Source organism: Pristiophorus japonicus, chromosome 21 (genome assembly GCF_044704955.1).
Source record: "Pristiophorus japonicus isolate sPriJap1 chromosome 21, sPriJap1.hap1, whole genome shotgun sequence".
Classification (NCBI taxonomy): domain Eukaryota; kingdom Metazoa; phylum Chordata; class Chondrichthyes; family Pristiophoridae; genus Pristiophorus; species Pristiophorus japonicus.
Genome location: NC_091997.1, coordinates 77,662,928 through 77,683,064, shown reverse-complemented (window position 1 = coordinate 77,683,064; position 20,137 = coordinate 77,662,928). Strand labels below are relative to the sequence as shown.

Sequence of the window (20,137 nt, the reverse complement as noted above, 5' to 3'; positions counted from 1 at the left end):
CACTGCACTGGAGTGTCAGCCTGGATTTATGTGCTCAAGTCCCTGGAGTGGGACTTGAACTCACAACCTTCTGACTTCAAAGACAAGTGTGCTACCCACTGAGCCACAGCTGACACTGATAAAATGAGAACAGTATGGTCACAAAAGCAATATCGAGTTGATTTTATTGTCATTATTTCCTGCGCTTTGCTGTGCTATTAAGTAAGGGGATTTAAGTGGTGGCAGAGTTGGATAGTCAGTGGACATTAACTCAAGTCTTCCGTAACTTGAAAGGACAACACTGGATTTGAACCAAACCTTTCTGGGTGAGTTTCCATGGTTACAGCCCTTTGTCTTCTGTTTCAGAAGCTTTGCTGGTATAAAGTGACAAAGACCAGTTGCAGAAGTAAGCCCTCACTGCTTATGAGCTAGCTTACGATCGAATAATCACAGCAAGCGTGGAAGAAAAATGCTTCTCATCTACTTTTACACTTTAAAACTTAGTTCATTGGCTTTGAGCCACTTTCGGAGAATGAAAGAAAAAAACGTGCATTTATATAGCGCCTTTCATGACCACAGGGCGTCCCAGAGTGCTTTACAGCCAATTAAGTGCTTTTGAAGTGTAATCACTGTCGTAATGTAGGAAGCGGAGCAGCTAATTTGCGCACAGCAAGCTCCCACAAACAGCAATGTGATAATGACCAGGTAATCTGTTTGTGATGTTGGTTGAGGGATAAATATTGGCCCACACTGTGCGATATATGTGCGCACTCGGTTCGTGTAGCAGAGCAGGTCTCCAGTCGTCCTGGTTAACCCTTGACACTGGATAAAGGCCTAGCTCTGTCAAGCCTGTGTGGTGGCTGGTGTGCAATGGTCACCACGTTAAAAAAATCCACTCACAGACATCTTCCACCCCCTGAATTGGAGTTCAGGACTGGAACATCGGGTCCTTCATTGAAACATCTGCGAACTCTTGTGGAAGTAAGTCATCCTCGTTCGAGGGACTGCCTATGATGATGATGAAATATTGGCCCAGGCACCCAGGAGAACTCTCATGCTCTTCTTCGAAATAGTGCCGTGCGTTGTTTAACACCCAGCTGAAAGGGCAGAGATGGAACTGTTGTGTCTTTAGATGCTCTAGTAATGACACCACGAGGCAGTGTGTTGTACTTGAACTGCAGTGACCATAGTCCTTTATTTGTTAACTCCAGAGTGAGGATCACACCTGGTGGCCTGCCTTTTATACTAGGCCAGGCACAGCTGTATAGGTAACCTTCAAGTCTCCCACTGCTGTGGCACACCTTGTGATAGTACCAACAGTAGCCATGTAGGATATATGACAGAAGCCTTGGTTCAACATCTTATCGAAAAGACAGCACCTCTGACAGTGCAGCACTCCCTTAGTATTGCAATGAAGTGTCAGCCTAGATTTTTGTGCTCAAGTCTCTGGAGTGGGACTTGAACCCACGACCTTCTGACTCCAATACAAACGTGCTACCCACTGAGCCACGGCTGACACCCAAGGCTGTGGAGGGATGTCCTGAGGATGCGAAAGACGTCACATCAATGCTTCTTCCTTTGCAGTTTAAGAAATATATCCTATGCCTCATGGGATTTCCTTGAATTCGGAAAAGAAAAGGATAAACTGGATCTGGACCCATAACCCTACATGGCAGTTCAGTGCTAACCCTCCATGGAGCCACTTTGCTCTGGCTCCCTCACTCTTTCTCCCTCTCTTTCGTTCTCTCTCCCTCTCTCTCATCGTTTCAGAAGGACTATTAAAGTGGAGCAGGCCAGTTTACAATGATTCCTTCCACCTTCGAAGTTCAATGAAGGAGAATTGGACCGGTCAGGATCTCCAACATCCAATGCTTGCTAAAAGTCACGTCAGCCAATCCCGGACACTTGTCTCCGAGGTGGCAACTGAGGGAGCTGCCAATATTTCAGGGGCCGAAATTGCCCTCCGCCCGAGGCGGGGCGCACCTTCCGTTTATTAAGTGCTCCGTCCGCCCCCAATGCATGGGTTGGACATTCCTGCCAATTTCAGCACTTTGTTTCTTGTTTCCGGTCGGAGCGGCGTTGTTGTCAGGAGAGGGTCGCAAGTGCGGGCGGGGTCGGAGTGGGCAACGCTCCAAAGCATTGGCGCGTCGATGCTGACGTCAGCGTGCTTGATGCGGCGTGAACACGGGCAGAGCGTCTGCCCCCGGTCGTAAGGCCTCTCTGCTCCATTCCCACCTCTTGGAGGCAGTAATGGAGCTTATGGAGGGGTGCAATTTCAGCCCCCCATCATCTCATCCGAAATGTATGCAATAAATAGACCAAACCAAAGATGCACCACTTAATAGCCTGCGTGTAATCTATAATGTATTTGCTTCATGTGGGTTCTTTGTTTAAGAATTCATAGTAACACATTGCTATTAAGAACTAGTTGGTTTATTAGCAAAGGTTTAACTATCACACTAAACATTACCAGTTCATCCACGAGGCTCAAAACTGCATACCTCATCATGAATGACCTAGACCCAACTGGCAGGGGTTTTATTGAGTCTTGTGAACATCAAGTGATTGGCTAAGCCACTCACAACTCAACAGCTCTTATTTTAACTTATACAATTAACCCCCCCCCTTGATAAAGGGGCACAACAACTAGAAACTGCAAACTAACCAAAAAATGTTTAAGAAAACCTTAAAAATCAAATCAAAATTTGGTTTCCGGGGGTGATGACGCACTCCAGTCCCACCTGTTGCGGAAGGCCGCAAGCGTACCAGTGGACACCGCGTGCTCCATCTCCAGGGATACCCTGGCATGCAACAGCTCTACAACTATTTTGTTGTAAACTAATAATCAGTGCCCCCTGATTAAGGAGGGGTGAGGGGTTGGGGGGGGGGGCGCTCACTCGAAAGAACTTTTCAAGTGCCCCCTTTTTTTTGTTTTTATTTCTTCAGGGCACAAAAACACAAATTATACAAGTGCCCCCCTGGCTAAAAGGGGGGTGGGGGGCACTAAAACTGACAAACATAGACAAATTAAACTTTAAACATGAAGGATTAAAATTTGATTGCCGGGGATGATGATGCTCTCCAGTCCCTCCGGCGCCCACCTTTCGCGGAAGGGCACAAGCGTACCGGTGGACACCACGTGCTCCATCTCCAGGGACACCCTGGCATGCAATAGCTCTACAAACCTGTGAGCATCCTCACAGGTCTATACATTACACAATCCAATTGTCAATTATTGTGACAAGCTCTTTTGAACTCCCACCTGCGACACGATCCACCACTATCTGTACAGATAGATATCAGGGACCCTCTGGGCAAAACATTTAACAGAAATAGCATTTGAAAATGACCTTTTGTTACATTACAGTAAACAATAGACATAACACTTCTGTTCCTGCATTGATGTGACTTGGCTAGTTCTTTAAATGGACCTAATTTTAACCTCATATCAATTATAACAAGAAGAATTGAAACCAATACAAGAAGACATTATGGAAAAAAATCCTTCATTTTTGTCACGCATAATAATCTCTTTTGGTGAGTTTGCCTCTCTGTCATATGTTGGGTTCCATACCGACTCCAAAATGTATTTTGTGAGGAAGATCATGTCACGTTGGCCTCTTTTTGCATTGCCTTAACAACAGATAATATTCAAGTCAAAATTGTTTCTGACCATGGTTTCTTAGCCCCTCTCTGCCAGCCAGCACTTTAACCGTACTTCTATATTTATATTTATAAAACCCCAGCCATTTGGGTTCGGGGGAATCCACGGTGAGGCAGGTGGTTGTGAGCCTGGTGGATGAACTGGTAATGTGTGGTGTGATTGTTAAACCTTTGTTAATAAACCAACTAGTTCTTATTAGCAATGTGTTGCTATGCATTCTTAAGCAAAGAACCCATGAAGCAAATACATTCCAATGATCATATAGCTGCTTGTGGGACTTTGCTGTGTGCAATTTGGCTGCCGCATTTCCTGTGACTACACTTCAAAATGCTTCATTGGCTGTAAAATACTTTGGGACGCCCTGAGGCCGTGAAAGGTGCTATATAAATGCAATTCTGACTTACTTTTGCTACACTCCAAATTTATATAATCCCCTTAACAATCAACTTGATAGTGGTATAGACAGTGGGAACATTGGCTCCTTCTCCATAAACAGTGGTATTGGGTTGCTGCAGAGTCCCGAAGACAGACATATAGGTGCATGAGCTGAAATTTAAAATATATATATTACCCCACCTACAAAGCAAGAACATAGACCACAAAAGTGAGCTTATCTTGTATAGGATTTACTGTTCGTTCATAGCTATCTTTGATTTGACTTTGCAGTGGTTAGTCAGCAAGCACTCCTGGAGTATTTGGAAGATTTGTAATGGATTTTGGGAGGTGTTTTTTCCGTTTCCCCTTCGCTTCTTTTCTGCGGGCATTGACTTCTTGTTGCACAACTGTTCCAGTTACCCTCCAGCATCGCGCTCAGTGAGCATTATTCACGGGTCCGCCTCAGCGGTAATCACTGCCAGACCGTTCAAACTTCGGATCATTGCTGTTCGCTTTTTGTCATCCAGCAAAGGTCACAGCCTGCAACTGGAAGCCTGGCCGAGATCCAACCCCGACCATAGCTCCAGCTGAGAGCAGCTAACACAGTATGGGGGCAGGGATCGAATCGAGACTCCCCTGCTCAGTATAACTCAGGTACGCCCAAGTCCCACTCCAGGGACTTGAGCACATAAATCTAGGCTGAGACTCCCAGTGCAGTGCTGAGAGAGCGCTGCACTGTCGGAGGTGTCGTCTTTCAGATGAGACGTTAAACCGAGTCTGCAGGCTCAGGTGAACGTAAAAGATCCCATGGCACTATTTCGAAGAAGAGCAGGGGAGATATCCCCGAGGTCCTGGGGCCAATATTTATCCCCCAATCAACATAACAAAAACAGATTATCTGGGTCATTATCACATTGCTGTCTGTGGGAGCTTGCTGTGCGCAAATTGGCTGCCGCTTTTTCCACATTACAATACTGACTGCACTCCAAAAATACTTCATTGGTTGTAAGAGCTTTGAGACGTCTGCTGGTCGTGAAAGGTGCTATATAAATGCAAGTCTTTCTTCTCTCTTAAATTCACTGAACCCTTCAGGGGACCTCTGCAAGTGCCAGGTGATTTGAAGTATAACTTAGGTTCATCTTTGCTCCCCCGACCAGAGGAACGCCACACTCCCTTCATCAATGCAACCAATTACTCCTTGAATGATTTTAAGATGTTCACTCTCATTACTGCAAAGTATCTTCCAAGTGTTGATCACTCTTCGTGTGAAGAAAAACTTATTGACATCAGTCATAAGCGTGAGTTTGCTAGTTTGATCTTGTGTCCCCCTGTCCTCTGCTCAGTCCAATGATGTATATAGCACCTTTCACAACCACCAGATGTCCCAAAGCGCTTTGCAGCCACTGTTGGAGTGTGGTAGCCAATTTGCGCACAGCAGCTCCCAGAAACAGTGATATGATAATGACCAGATAATCTGTTTTTTGTTATGTTGGATGAAGGATAAATATTTGTCAGGAGACTCCCCTACTCTTCTTTGAAATAGTGCCATGGGATCTTTTACATTCAGCTGAGAGAGCAGACTTTTAACATCTCATCCGAAACACAGCACCTCCAACAGTGCAGCGCTCCCTCAGCACTGCATTGGAGCATCAGCCTAGATTTTTGTGCTCAAGTTCCTGGAGTGGGACTTGAACCTACAACCTTCTGACTCAGAGGCAAGTGTGCTACCCACTGAGCCACAGCTGACACTTAAGTTTATAGGGTAGTTTACAGTTTTTCCTTTTCCTCACTGTTTACAATGCTATCTATCTCCATAAGGTCAGCCTCAGTCAGTTCTTTTGAAGGATGTAAAGCCCAGGTTTCTCCAGCCTCGCCTCATAGCATGGTCTTCTGACACTAAAGATTGCCTTTTCTACCGAAAACATGGACATATGTTTGACAGTTACTGAAGCTACGAAATACTCCAAGTGTTATTTTTTTGTTACGACAAATTAAGCTCCCCGCCCACCCGTCCCTCCAACCACCGTCTACCCCTCTGTGACAGAGACTGTAGGTCCTGCATTGGTCTCATCAGTCACGTTTGAACTCATTTTAGTGTGGAAGCAAGTCATCCTCAACTCCGGGGAACTGCCGAAGAAGAAGAAGAATTTTCTTTAAGAAAGGCATGTAGCATTGATAAGGAAAGCCCAATAATGTAATACTGGCAAATCCTGCTAAATGTGTCTCGTACATGGATCACCATTTTTATAAAGCCCAGATAAGAACAACCAACGGACACATCTTTCGATCATAGTCTATTTGGTCATTGATTCAACAAACTAAACATGTTTCAGGTGTCTAAATGTTCCAGCTTTCTCTCAGTGAGCTGAGTATTCAAAAAATGGCTAACTGGGCAACATTTCAAGAATCATAGGAGCTGTCCAATTAGTCCCACTCTCAATCCCTTTCCACATAGCCTGCAATTTTCTCCCCTTCAAATATTTATCCAATTCCCTTTTGATAGTTACTACTGTTTCCCACCTATTCAGGCAGCGCGTTCCAGATCACCACTCGCTGTGTAAAAAAAAATCAATCTCCTCATCTTCCCCTTTTCGCTCTTTGGCCAGTTACCTTAAATTTGTGTCCTTTGGTTACCCATCCTTCTGCCAGTAGACATCATTTCTCCTTATTTACTCTATTAAAACCTTTCATGATATTGCAAGCCTCCGTTATGTTGACCTGTTTGTTATCTTAACTAAGCTTTCTGTGATCTCCAGTCATCAAACTGTTAGTCGTAATCAGTCAGCTGATATCATGTTTACACTGCTAATCCTTGGTAAATCCTAGGTAACCCTTGCCACTGGACCAAGACCTAGCTCTGTCAAGCCCATGTGGTGTCCACCACGTGTTTAAAAAAAGTCCACGCACAGGCATCTTCCACCCTTCAGGATGTAGGTCGGGTCCTTCATTGAAACACCTGAGAACTCATCCTTTTTGGCGTGGAAGCAAGTCATCCTCGTTTCGAGGGACCGCTTCTGATGGTGACTGCTAAAACCGGGGGGAATTGTGTGGGTCTCCAACTCTGCCATCAGGCTGAGGGAGCTCATTTTAACAACAATGGCTTGTATTTATATAGCACCATTAATTTAGTAAAACATCCCAAGGCGCTTCACAGCAGCGATTATCAAACAAATCTTGACACCAAGCCACATAAGGAGATATTAGGGCAGGTGACCAAAGGCTTGGTCAAAGAGATAGATGTAAAGGAGTGTCTTGAAGGAGAAAAGAGAGGTGGAGAGGTTTAGGGAGGGAATTCCACAGCTTGGGGCCTCGGCAACAGGAAGCATGGCCGCCAATGGTGGAGCGATTAGAATCAACTCAATCGCTTAACGACTCAAATGTGACAAGTCGGCGATTGATCCATTGATCCAAACTTCAGGAACGAGAAATGTAAAAAAACCGATGGCTTTTTTAAATAGAATGCTGGCAAAAGTTGAAAATTTGAAATGAATAGTGGAGAAATTTCAGGAAATGTGCAGCAGGTCTGTCAAAATCTGAAAGGATAAACATCTAACGTTTCAGATGTCAGCTCTGTTCTGTTCAGTTGTAACAAATGGTTTACACCCAAAATATTAGCCTGCCATTTCTATTTCCTACTGATGGACCTGCATTTTCCATTGTATGAGCAATTGCATTGATATCGTGCCTTTCCTGCAGAAGAACTTCCGAAGGTGAATCAGAGGCACAAAAAAATCAGGACACCAAGGTGGAAATGAGATGAGGTGGTTCGTAAGAATAGTTGCAATGGAGGAGAATGAGAGAGAGAAGTGAGGGCTTGTAGGCACGGCCACCAATGATGGAGTAAGTGGAAGGGGGGATGTACAAGAGAATGGAGACAGAGGAACAGAGAGCTCAGGGAAGGTCTGTAGGGCAAGAGGAGTTGAAAGAAATAGGGAGGGGTGAATTTACACACAAGGCTGAGAATTTTTTAATCTGAGATGTTGTGGGGCTGGGAACCCATAGAGGTCAGTAAAACGGGGATTCATGGACGGACTGGGCTTCATGTGGGACAGGAGGCATAGATCTGGAAATTGGCCTCCTTGGCATCTCCTGCTATCGCCTCCGGGGGGGGCACTGACCAGTTACCGACCGGGCGCGGCGAGATGTACGACTCCCGCTAACTTCGGTGAGAGGTTTGCGGTGGCGGTCAGACGTTGCGCCCCGATCTCCTGCGCCAGGAAATCGTGACGTCATCGCCGCGCGCATTGCCCCGGACCCGAACTTCGGTCCCGCCCCGCGCAACATCGCCGAGTGACAACACCCGACAGCTGCAGGAGGCGTTGTTCGGGAGGCCGGGAGATTCGGGAGAGGGGGGGGGTGCCTGCAGCCATGGCCTTTCACTTTAAGGGAGGGAAGGAACCTTGGAACGTGGCAGCCCTGCACGGCACATTGTGCGATTGATTTCAACACTCCACTTCCTTCCTGGAGTGCAAACACCAAATTCTTTTAAAAGCAGGGAATCATTAGCGCCTGTGATTCCCACATTTCAAAAGTTAGCACACCAAATGGGAGGCTCCCGAATTTCTCCCCTGTAGAATTACTTAAGAGACTAGATCACAGAAACAGGCTGCTTAGCCCAAATGGTCGATGCCAGCAGTTATGCTCCACACGAGCCTCCTCCACTCTTCATTGAACCCTGTCAGAATATCCTTCTACTCCTTTCTCCCTCAACTAGCCTTCCCTAAAATGCACCTAGCACAGTTTTGCAAGAGCTGGTGATCAGGAGTATTGGCACGAATTGTAGTTTGAGTGCTGATTGCCGTATTGCGTATTCCGGATTAGGAAAAGTGGGATTGACGCAAGTACAGATAACTATAAAGGAAAAGGAGGGTGTAATGTATGCACTTATGAGTATGCTTAGAGGTTTGTGGAGCTACTCAGTTGTGAGTGGTTTAGCCAGTCACGTGATGTTCACAAGGCTCAATAAAACCCCAGCCAGTTGTGTTCAGGACTGAAATATAGAGTCCTTCATGTGGAAGCAAGTCATCCTCGTTCAAGGGACCGCCTGTGATGATGAGTGTGATTGTTAAACCGTTGCTATTAAACCAACTAGTTCTTAATAGCAATGTGTTGCTATGAATTCTTAAGCAAAGAACCCCTGAAGCAAATACATTACAGAGGGCTATTTCTCATCCAGTTCCAGCTCAGAGATCAACGGGTTTGTGCGGTTTCTATAGGACGTGCAAAATGAGACCAATATGAAAAATAAAATATTTACTCGGGCTGATGGCCAGTGAATTACAGCACTGAAACAGCTCCAGGATAATGTGATATTTTCATTAGTGTGTTCCACATAGTTTTTAAGGTTATTTAATTGGAACAATACTTTCTGTACCATCGTTTATAGAACAAATCACAGTGACAAATATTTCTGCAGAATTGCTCGTATAGACCCCGGCTATATTTACTGAACATTCAATAGGCAGTGCAATTAAAGCATTATAAGAAAGAGGGTGCGAAGAATAATGGTGAAGATATTTACAGCTGAACCATTGAATACAATTGATTGTCTTATCGCACTTTTCCCAGCGACATATGGATGCCTAATAAACCAACATTAATTGACACTTTCTCTTCAACAGTTACTTTCTCACTTCAAGAGCTGATAAATGCTCAAGTAGAAGTGACAATTAATTCAACCCAGGGTTACCCCTCCACCATAAACCCTGCTTTGTGTGTGTTTTTGTGTGTGTTTCGCTGTGTGTGTGTGTGTGTGTGTGTACGTTTCGCTGTGTGTGTGTGTGTGTGTGTGTGTGTGTGTGTGTTTCGCTCTGTGTGTGCATGTTTCTGTATGTGTGTGTGTCTCTGTGTGTGTGTTTCTGTGTGTGTGTGTGCGCATGTGCTTCTGTATGTGTGTATGTCTGTGTGTGTGTGTGTGTGTGTATGTTTCTGTGTGTGTGTGTGCGCGTTTCTGTGTGTGTGCCTGCCTGCCTACAGCAGAGGTGGGCAGGTGGAGGTGTAGGAGGTGAGTTTTCTGCAATATTACGGAAAATTTGCATTGGGGCGGATTTTCCGGTGATGGTCGCCTCGGTTTTCACCCCGGAGGAGTGACAATGGCGGCGGTGAGTACTTCTGGGCGGGCGGTTAACTTCCAGCACCCCGCTGGAGTTTTCAGGGCCATTCTTTGTAGCTTTGTATGATGAAATAAGAAGGATGAGAGCCTTGTGACAGAAACTAACACAACTTTGCCTCCAATGAAAGCATGAAATATTCACTGTTGGGGTTGGGATTGGATTAGTACACTCTTGTCATGTCTGAAGTAAGCAGGCCAGAGAGTTGTTAATGCTGTTGCCGTCATGACCTTGATGGGGAACAAAGCGGATGCTGCAAGTCCTGCAGCAGAAACTTTTCACGGGTCCAGTCTTTGACTATAAAAGAAAGAAAGACTTGTATTTATATAGCGCCTTTCACGACCACCAGCCATCTCAAAGCGCTTTACAGCCAATGAAGTACTTTTGGAGTGTAGTTACTGTTGTAATGTTAGGAAGGGAATGGAAGATGGCAGGCTGGTGGAAAACCAAATATTAAGCAAAGTCATATTTATCGATTAATATAAGTTGTTCTGCTGCTAAACTTTGGGGTTATTCTTCCAGCCTTGTACAACATTCACCCATTGAAGTATCTAAAGCTGTCCTATGGGTATCCAAACTAAACAGTGCAGCCCTGAACTGTATGCGATGGGTGTTTGGGGGAAGTTCTGGGCCAAGGTGGTGATTCCATTGCCCCATGGATAAGCCCATGATCTCCACAAATGGACATCTCGAGCATTTGCATATAGGCTGCACCGGTTTTGATGCAACTAACGGCCTTCTTCAGACAGGGGGAGAGAGCTGTGGACAATCCACCGGACGTCCCAAAGTGCTTTACAGCCAATGAAGTATGTTTGGAGTGTATTCACTGTTGTAATGTCGTAAACCCGGCAGCCAATTTGCGCACAGCAAGCTCCCACAAACAGCGCTGTGATAATGACCAGATAATCTGTTTTTGTTCTGTTGATTGAGGGATAAATATTGGCACAGGACACCAGGGATAACTCCTCTGCTCTTCTTCAAAATAGTGCCGTGGGATCTTTTACATCCACCCGAGAGAAACATAGAAAATAGGTGCAGGTGCAGGACATTCGAGCCTGCATCACCATTCAATATGATCATGGCTGATCTTGCAACTTCAGTACCCCATTCCTGCTTTCTCTCCATACCCCTTGATCCCTTTAGCTATAAGGGCCACATCTAACTCCCTTTTGAATATATCTAATGAACTGATCTCAACAACTTTCGTTGGTAGAGAGCAGACATCTCATCTAAAAGATGGCACCGCCAACAGTACAGCATTCCCTTAACACTGCACTGGGAGTGTCAGCCTAGATTTACATGCTCAAGTCCCTAGAATGGGATTTGAACCCACAACCTCCTGACCCCGAGGCAAGTGTGCTACCCACTGAGCCACAATTCAGTAACTGTGAATGCAGTGTCCAAGAACTACCAACCGTGACGTAGTTTAGTGCATATATGCCAAAGAGTATTCTTGAACATTCGGGTTTACTTGCATTGAGCTAATAAAACTTCTCTGTTTGATTGCAGAAGATGGTGAGGAGGAGGAGGCAGAAGCAAGGACAGGTATGTGAATGAGTAACAACAGTAGACATAGACATAGAAAATAGGTGCAGGAGTAGGCCATTCGGCCCTTCTAGCCTGCACCGCCATTCAATGAGTTCATGGCTGAACATGCAACTTCAGTACCCCATTCCTGCTTTCTCACCATACCCCTTGATCCCCCTAGTAGTAAGGACTTCATCTAACTCCTTTTTGAATATATTTAGTGAATTGGCCTCAACAACTTTCTGTGGTAGAGAATTCCACAGGTTCACCACTCTCTGGGTGAAGAAATTCCTCCTCATCTCGGTCCTAAATGGCTTCCCCCTTATCCTTAGACTGTGTCCCCTGGTTCTGGACTTCCCCAACATTGGGAACATTCTTCCTGCATCTAACCTGTCTAACCCCGTCAGAATTTTAAACGTTTAAACAGTAACCTTACCTTTGCACAAGCAACATTTTATGTTGCTTCGTAGTGCCACTGCTCCCTGGTGCTGGCAGTCCTGAGGTACCTCACCCAAGTGATCATTTTTCATGTGTAGCACTAGACAATGGGCTTGATTTTGAGTGGCCTTGTCTGGCATTAAAGGGCCTCAAAATGGGGTGGTACCCTTACCGCCCCGTCAACACCAGCAATTAAAAGGCGGCCTGTCGCAGGGTGTCCAATGCGACTACCTGCTCCAGGCCATAGGCTCCCTTTTAAGATGTGATAGACCCCTGTGATATAAATAGGACCCCGACATGCCAATATAGGTCGCGACTGTCCTGGACCTGCCCAGTGCAGGCTCTGATCAGTAACGTGGGCGGCGGAAGAGACTAGGCCCAGCAACGGTAATTCTTGAATTATTTTACAGCCAATGAGGTACCTTTTGTGAAGTGTAGTCACTGTTGTAATGCAGGAAACGCAGCAGTCAATTTGTGCACAGCAAGCTCCTTCAGATAGCAATCACCCGATAATCTGTTCTTACGTTGAAATTCAAAAATAAATTAACAACACAAACAGTCAGGGAAGTTCGTATTGGTATGGGGCACATGTACTGAACATTCATAAAATAAAGATAGGGAATTTGTATTTATTTAGCATGCCTTTGAGATATGTCACAGCATTTCACATCCCCACTATATTACTTAAAAGGAGACATAAAAGGCGTGGCGTGCAGAGGCCCAGGAGGCAAGGTTCTACAAGGTACAGTGCGAGCTGGTGCAGGAGGGTGATGGCAGCGAAGAGTGACGTCAGCATAGTCCAGGTCGGTGATTGGAGCGTGGGCAGGTACAGCAGGAGCGGCGAGATTGGGGCGAAGGAGCTGTGAGAGATTGTGGAGGGATGTGATCGGAGCCCAGGGAAGGCGTGAGTCTGGAGCCAGGGGCCCAGGGGCAGCACGGGGCCAGCCCACACTGCGATATGTGCGCGCACTAGGCCCGTGCAGCAGAGCTGGTCGCCAGTCGTCTTGGATAACCCTTGCCACTGGACCAAGACCTAGCTCTGTCAAGCCCGTGTGGTGGCTGGTGTGCAACGGCCACCACACGTTAAAAAAATCCAAGCACAGGCATCTTCCACCCGTCAAGATTTAGTTCGGGACCTGGAATATTAGGTCCTTCATTGAAACACCTGTGAACTTTTTGATGTTGAAGCAAGTCATCCTCGACTCAAGGGACTGCCTATAATGATTACTTAAAGTACAGTGAGGTTATATTGCTGAACTTGTGTACAGTTTTGGTCTCCTTACCTAAGGAAGGATATACTTGCCATAGCGGGAGTGCAACGAAGGTTCAGCAGACTGATTCCTGGGATGGGGGCATTGTCCTATGAGGAGAGATTAAGTAAGACTAGGCCTATATTTTCTAGAGTTTAGAAGAATGAGAGGTTATCTCATTGATACATACAAATTTCTTACAGCCCATTGACAGGGCTCTGGCAGCTCAGTCGTTGAGTATATTCAAGGACGAGATCGATAGATTTTTGGATATTGAGGGAATCAAGGGATATGGGGATAGTGCAGGAAAGTGGAGTTGAAGTCGAAGATCAGCCATGATCTTATTAATGGTGGAGCAGGCTTAAGGGACCAAATGGCCGACTCCTGCTCCTAAGTCTTATGTTCTTATGTGCTTGTATGTACAGCTGTGGAGATCACCACCAGTTTGTCTCTTATGCCTCCGATTTGAAACAAATCTATTTGACGGTGCCAGTTACAGAAAAGTAAAAGTGTTTCTGCTTACCTCAATGTTAAGAAGCAAAATGCGATGGGAGGTTTCCTCGGCCCGCTGTACATTAGCGACATTCTGAACATCGATTTGCTGGATTCTAAAATATGCACTTAAGATTTCGCTAGAAGAACAGTCAGAGGAGATTGTCCGACTAGGTTTACAGTGTCGCTAGTGACCAGGGAAAAGGCGAAAATCAAAGCAAAAGAAATCGGAAAACAACTGATGCATTGGTTGAAAGGCCATGTGTTAAAATACGTTTTAAAACTATCTTTTACATGGACAATTTAATAGAACACACAAAACCGTGCATCTTCTACTCTATTTGCACTATACCTAACATTCTTATTAGTAAGATGCACATGTATGTTTTTAGTACAAAAACTGATGCTTTATTGAAATTTGACGCACAGTGGATTAATGGAAAATATCTTCGTTGATACCTGCCATAAAACTATAGTCCCCAATTCCTCATAACAACCCACAACCTTTCCTACCTAGAAGGACAAGGGCAGCAGGTGCATGGGAGCACCATCACCTCCAAGATCCCCTCCAAGTCACTATCCTGACTTGTAAATATATCCGGCCATTCCTTCATCGTCACTGGGTCAAAATCCTGGAACTCCCTCCCTAACAACACTGTGGGAGCACCTTCACCACACGGACTGCAGCGGTTCAAGAAGGCAGCTCACCACCACCTTCTCACGGGCAATTAGGGATGGGCAATAAATGCCAGCCTTGCCAGCGACGCCCACATTCCGTGAAGGAATTTTAAAAAAAATAGCCCGCTGTGTTTCTCATTAAATATTTATCTCAACTCTGCCGGTTCTGTAATTGGATCAGCCTCGAATGAGTCTAAGTTCGACACCATGTTTTGAAGGTTCTGTTGGAGAGCGAAGGTATCCTCTTCGAAACAGAAAACAAGTGGTTAAGCTTGATTTGTAAATATGGCAAAATAAGTCCATATTTTTTGTTAAGTATAACCATGCAAGTTATGTATGATGATTGTTATAATTACTTCTTCATTAAGGAGGGAGAAGTGTAATATATATAGCTCCACCCAGTGGACTACTGTAGCATTGCAGCCATTGCTGTTTTACGCGAATAAACAGGTCAGGTCACCTGACAGGCTTCCTGACATTATCAGCCATTGTAAAGCCTGTGTGTTTGTGAGGTCGTACCGAAAATATAACAGTAATGTAGTGCCTTGGGAACTAATATGCTGTTCTGTAATATGCTTTTCTGTTCTGTAGACTAAATTGTGAGCCACTTGTTAAAGGAGCGCTGACAGCTACAGCAATCGATTCCAATGGTCGTAGCCATCTAATGACTTGCACTGGCTAATAAGTGACAACTCCATACGGGAATAGACAAGCAATGTGAAATGTATCCCCATCAGTTCACCCAGTAGTTGTTTTTTTTTGATCCTCATTAAACCAGAGGTTGACAGGGCAGGAGAATGGAACATTAGTTCCCGGCAACATGAGACACTTGATGTTGATTCCTTCTCGGGACACTGTGCAAACAGATAATTTGCAGCTTTGACTTTGATTTCAGGGAAACCATTAAAGATACATGGTGTCCAAAATCACAGGTGATGTGATGGGCCGTAGAGCATAGAATCATAGAAATTTACAGCACGGAAGGAGGCCATCATCGTGTCCGTGCCAGCTGACAATGAGCTATCGAGCCTAATCCCACTTTCCAGCTCTTGGTCTGTAGCCCTGCAGGTTACGGCACTTCAGATGCACATCCAAGTACTTTTTAAATGTGGTGAGGGTTTCTGCCTCTACCACCCTTTAAGGCAGTGAGTTCCAGACCCCCACCACCCTCTGGGTGAAGATATTTCCCCTCAAATCCTCTCTAAACCTCCTACCAATTACTTTAAATCTATGCCCCTGGTTGTTGACCTCTTTGCTAAGGGAAATAGGTCCTTCCTATCCACTCTATCTAGGCCCCTCATGATTTTATACACCTCAATAAGGTCTCCTCTCAGCCTCCTCTGTTCCAAAGAAAACAAACCCAGCATATCCAATCTTTCCTCATAGCTAATACTCCCCAATCCTGCCAACAACCTTGTAAATCTCTGTACCCTCTCCAGTGCAATCATATCTTTCCTGTAATGTGGTGACCAGAACTACATGCAGTAGTCTAGCTTGTAGCCTAACTAGTATTACAATTCAAGCATAACCTCCCTGCTCTTGTATTCCATGCCTCAGCTAATAAAGGCAAGTATTCTGTATGCCTTCTTAACCACCTTATCTACCTGGCCTGCTTATTAAGCATAAGGCAACTCTCTGAGTTCTTTAATCACATTAAGCTTCCAACATGGACCCTGCATGGTCACCGACCGACAAAGAGCATTATCAGACGCAGTTAGATTAAAACTCATCCAGTACTGTTTGAATGCTAAATAGATTCCCAGAACGCAAAAGGAACTGCTACCAAGAAATGTTCTTCGAAGAGCGGACTACCATAGATAGTCATTGGATCGTTCATCTTTAATAAGCAGGCAACAACAGCAGCAACATATACGTGCCTTTAATGTAGAAAAATGTCCCACTGTGTTTGACTGAGGTATAATCAAGAAAATGGATGCCAAGTGAAAGGAGGAGATGTTTGGAGTTGAGACCAAAAGCTTGGTCGAAGAGATAAGTTTTAAGGGAAGTCTTTATGATGGAGAGGCAGTGGGGCTCAGGGAGACAGCTATATTCCTGCCGTGAAACACACAAAATTCTTACAGGGCTTGACAGGAGGATGTTTCCCCTGGCTGGAGAGTCTACAACCAGGGGTCACAGTCTCAGAATAAGGAGTCCTAATTGTAACATTTAGGACTGAGGTGAGGAGAAACATCTTCACTCAGAGGGTGGTGAATCTTTGGAATTCTCTACCCCAGAGGGCTGTGGAGGCTCAGTCATTGAGTATATTCAAGACAGAGATCGATAGATTCTTGGATATTAATGGAATCAAGGGATATGGGGACAGTGCAGGAAAGTGGAGTTGAGGACAATGATCAGCTATGATCTTATTGAATGGCGGAGCAGGCTCGAGGGGTTGAATGGCTCCTATTTCTTATGTTCTTATGTTCCTGAACAAATGAGGTGTTCAAGTTACCCAAGATGAAGAAGGAAGTGTTGTTGTAGGGAGGGTAATGGGATAAAAAATGGAATCCAGCATAGGCGGTCTGGTGCCACAGCATATTGGTGTACTAGTTCACCCCTGAGCGTTGGGGTATGGAATTATTCTTGGTTTCCCCCAATGGTGACTTTGCACCTAAGGGGGTAGACAGGGTCTCAGTTCAACGTCTCATCCAAAAGACGGCACCTCCGACAGTGCAGCACTCCACTGGAGTGTCAGCCTAGATTTTTGTGCTCAAGTTCCTGGAGTGGGACTTGAACCCACAATCTTCTGACTCAGCAAGGATGCTGTCCACTGAGCCACGGCTGACACTGAGGAGATGAAGAACGAAAAGAAAAGGATCATATTCGCTGTGAGCCTGGAGAGGTTGCTGACTTCATCATCTCCCACTGCGTCTATTGTGTCCAAACTTCCTCATTATCAGGAGCAAAGGATTACTGCTGCATGCTTTGATTCAGCTTGGATGCGGCCTTTTCTTGCAAGCAGATTACATCGGATACATCGGATTACATCGGATATACAGCACAGAAACAGGCCATTCGGCTCAACCAGTCCATGCCGGCGTTTATGCTCTACTCGAGCCTCCTCCCGTCCTTCCTCGTCCAACCCTATCAGTCATCTTGGTTAACCCTTGCCACTGGACCGAGACCTAGCTCTGTCAAGCCCGTGTGGTGGCTGGTGTGCAACGGCCACCACACATTGATAAAACCCATGCACAGGCATCTTCCACCCTTCAGGATGTAGTTCGGGACCTGGAATATTAGGTCCTTCATTGAAACACCTGTGAACTTTTTGACGTAGAAGCAAGTCATCCTCGATTCGAGGGACTGCCTATAATGATGATGGTGATGAACCCTCTATTTCCTTCTCCCTCATATGCTTGTCCAACCTCCCCTTAAATACTATTCGCTTCTACCACTCCCGGTGGTATTGAGTTGCACATTCTCACCACTCTCTGGGTAAAGAAGTTTCTTCTGAATTCCCCATTTTATTTCTTGGTGACCACCATATATCGATGGCCTCTAGTTTTTCTCTTCTCCACAAGTGCAAAACAGTCTGTGACAAGTCTTGTCAAAACCTTTCATAATTTGAAAGACCTCTATTAAAGTCGCCCCTCCGCCTCACCCCTCAGATAGAAAAGGATTCACATTTGGGATAAAGAATGTTAGGGGCGAGTGGGACTTAGGACACAGGCCGCCGAGTTTTGGATCTCCTCTAGTTTAACAACGAAGAAACAATGAAGCAAAGAGAAAGTTAAACTACGCCGAACCAAGCAGATAGGTGAACGAGAAAAACAAATCTTTGTCCGTTTTGCTTCCTCCTTTATTTGGTTGGTTAGCAAAGTCAATTGGTTCTATGTTTGTGCAGTATCGCTTGACATCAACATAGTCTCAAGAGTGCTCAACTCTCCTTCAGGTCGATGGAGCCTCGCAGCATGCCAACGAGATGAGACTGAATAATCCATTTTAACCGGCAACAATTACACACGCGTGCACAAAGCGGATCTTTAGAAGGAATTATGACCATAGCCGGAGCAGCGTGAGCCGAGGACTCCGAGGTTAATTGGATAAGTCAGTTAGCGAGCATCGAGCGGCAAGTAATACTTCCACCGCCAACTTAAGCAGCAGTGAGTTCCAGCTCATTTATTTATTTGCTTTTATTCTTCATTAAGTCAACTGCGCAAATCTGACTTGGACATTTTCAAAGGCTTCGGAGCACAATTGAAATTCACTTTCGAGTTAATGGAAGTCTTTGAACTCTGGAGCATGTGTGTGAGTCAGGATCATTTTTATTGGTACGCTGTAAAAATCTAAAGGTTAACTTAATGCTTATACGAGCCTCCCTATTTAGCGCTTGTCGCTTTCGCTGTCAATAGTCTATTAGTGGGGAGGGGAGGGCATGTGGAACTGTGGACAAACGACAGGCCAAACCCTAAGTGGATTGAAATAAGGTCAAGCACAGCCTGGCATCTCTGTTATTAGCCCAGCGTCTTCCTTCTATATTCTACAGGCCTACAAAACCCAAGCATGTCATCGCCTAACCGCGACTTGTTGCTTTATCTTCACCACCCACTATTTTCTACCCTGGTGCTCTCCTGCATGATGGTCTGTGTCTAGTGTTGAAAATATCTAGCGATGGACGAGATGAGGAGTTAATTTTCATCCCAGAACTCCAATTTTATGATAGTTGCCAAATGAATCAGCGGGGTGGTGGGGAGATGAGGAGCAATTTTTTTTCTCCTCTTCGGTTTCTTGAACGAAACGTTAGAACGAGGTGTTAGACATCGGCCGGGTGGACGTAAAAGATCCCACGGCACTAAAGCGAAGAAGAGCAGGAGGAGTTCTACCCGGTGTCCTGGCCAATATCTAACCCTCAACCTAAAAAACAGATTATCTGGTCATTATCATGTTGCTGTTTGTGGGAGCTTGCTGTGCGCAAGTTGGCTACCGCATTTCTCACATTACAACAGTGACTACACTCCAAAATGACGTAATTGGCTATGAAGCGCTTTAGAAGAGAGAAGTTTAATGTCCACTGACTATCCAGCTTAAATCACTATCACTGCTTAAATCCTCTTACTTAATAGCACAGCAAAGTGCAGGAAATAATGATGAAAAATTCAACTCGATAATGCTTTTGTGACTTGACTGTTCTTATTTTCTCAGTGTCAGCTGTGGCTCAGTGGGTAGTACCTTTGCCTCTGAGTCAGGAGGCTGTGGGTTTAAACTCCAAACCAGGAACTTGAACACAAAAATCTAGGCTGACGCTCCCAGTGCAGTGCTGAGGGAGCGCCGCACTGTCGGAGGTGCCGTCTTTCGGATGAGACGTTAAACCGAGGCCCCGTCTGCTCTCTCAGGTGGACGTAAAAGATCCCATGACACTATTTTTTCAAAGAAGAGCAGGGGAGTTATCCCCGGAGTCCTGCCCAATATTTATCCCTCGATCAATATAACAAAAATACAGATTATCTGGTCATTATCACATTGCTGGTTGTGGGAGCTTGCTGTGCGCAAATTGGGCTGCCGTGTTTCCTGCATTACAACAGTGACTACACTCCAAAAGTACTTCATTGGCTGTGAAGCGCCTTGGGATGTCCGGTGGTCGTGAAAGGCGCTATATAATTGCAAATCTTCCTTCTGCATTTCAA

The 20,137-nt window shown here is 45.3% G+C and overlaps 1 protein-coding gene across 3 annotated transcripts in view; it reads left to right on the top strand.

The window, feature by feature from the left end:
• cd276 (CD276 molecule) overlaps window positions 1-20,137 on the top strand; it is a 381,432-nt gene that overhangs the window by 295,507 nt on the left and 65,788 nt on the right. For all 3 annotated transcript variants that reach the window (XR_011588279.1, XM_070865080.1, XM_070865078.1), the window contains exon 6: window positions 11,638-11,673. Coding sequence is in view for 2 of the 3 variants with exons in the window: in XM_070865080.1 (XP_070721181.1) it covers window positions 11,638-11,673 (36 nt within the window). In the remaining variant the exon portion in view is untranslated. The remainder of the gene's footprint in view (window positions 1-11,637; window positions 11,674-20,137) is intronic.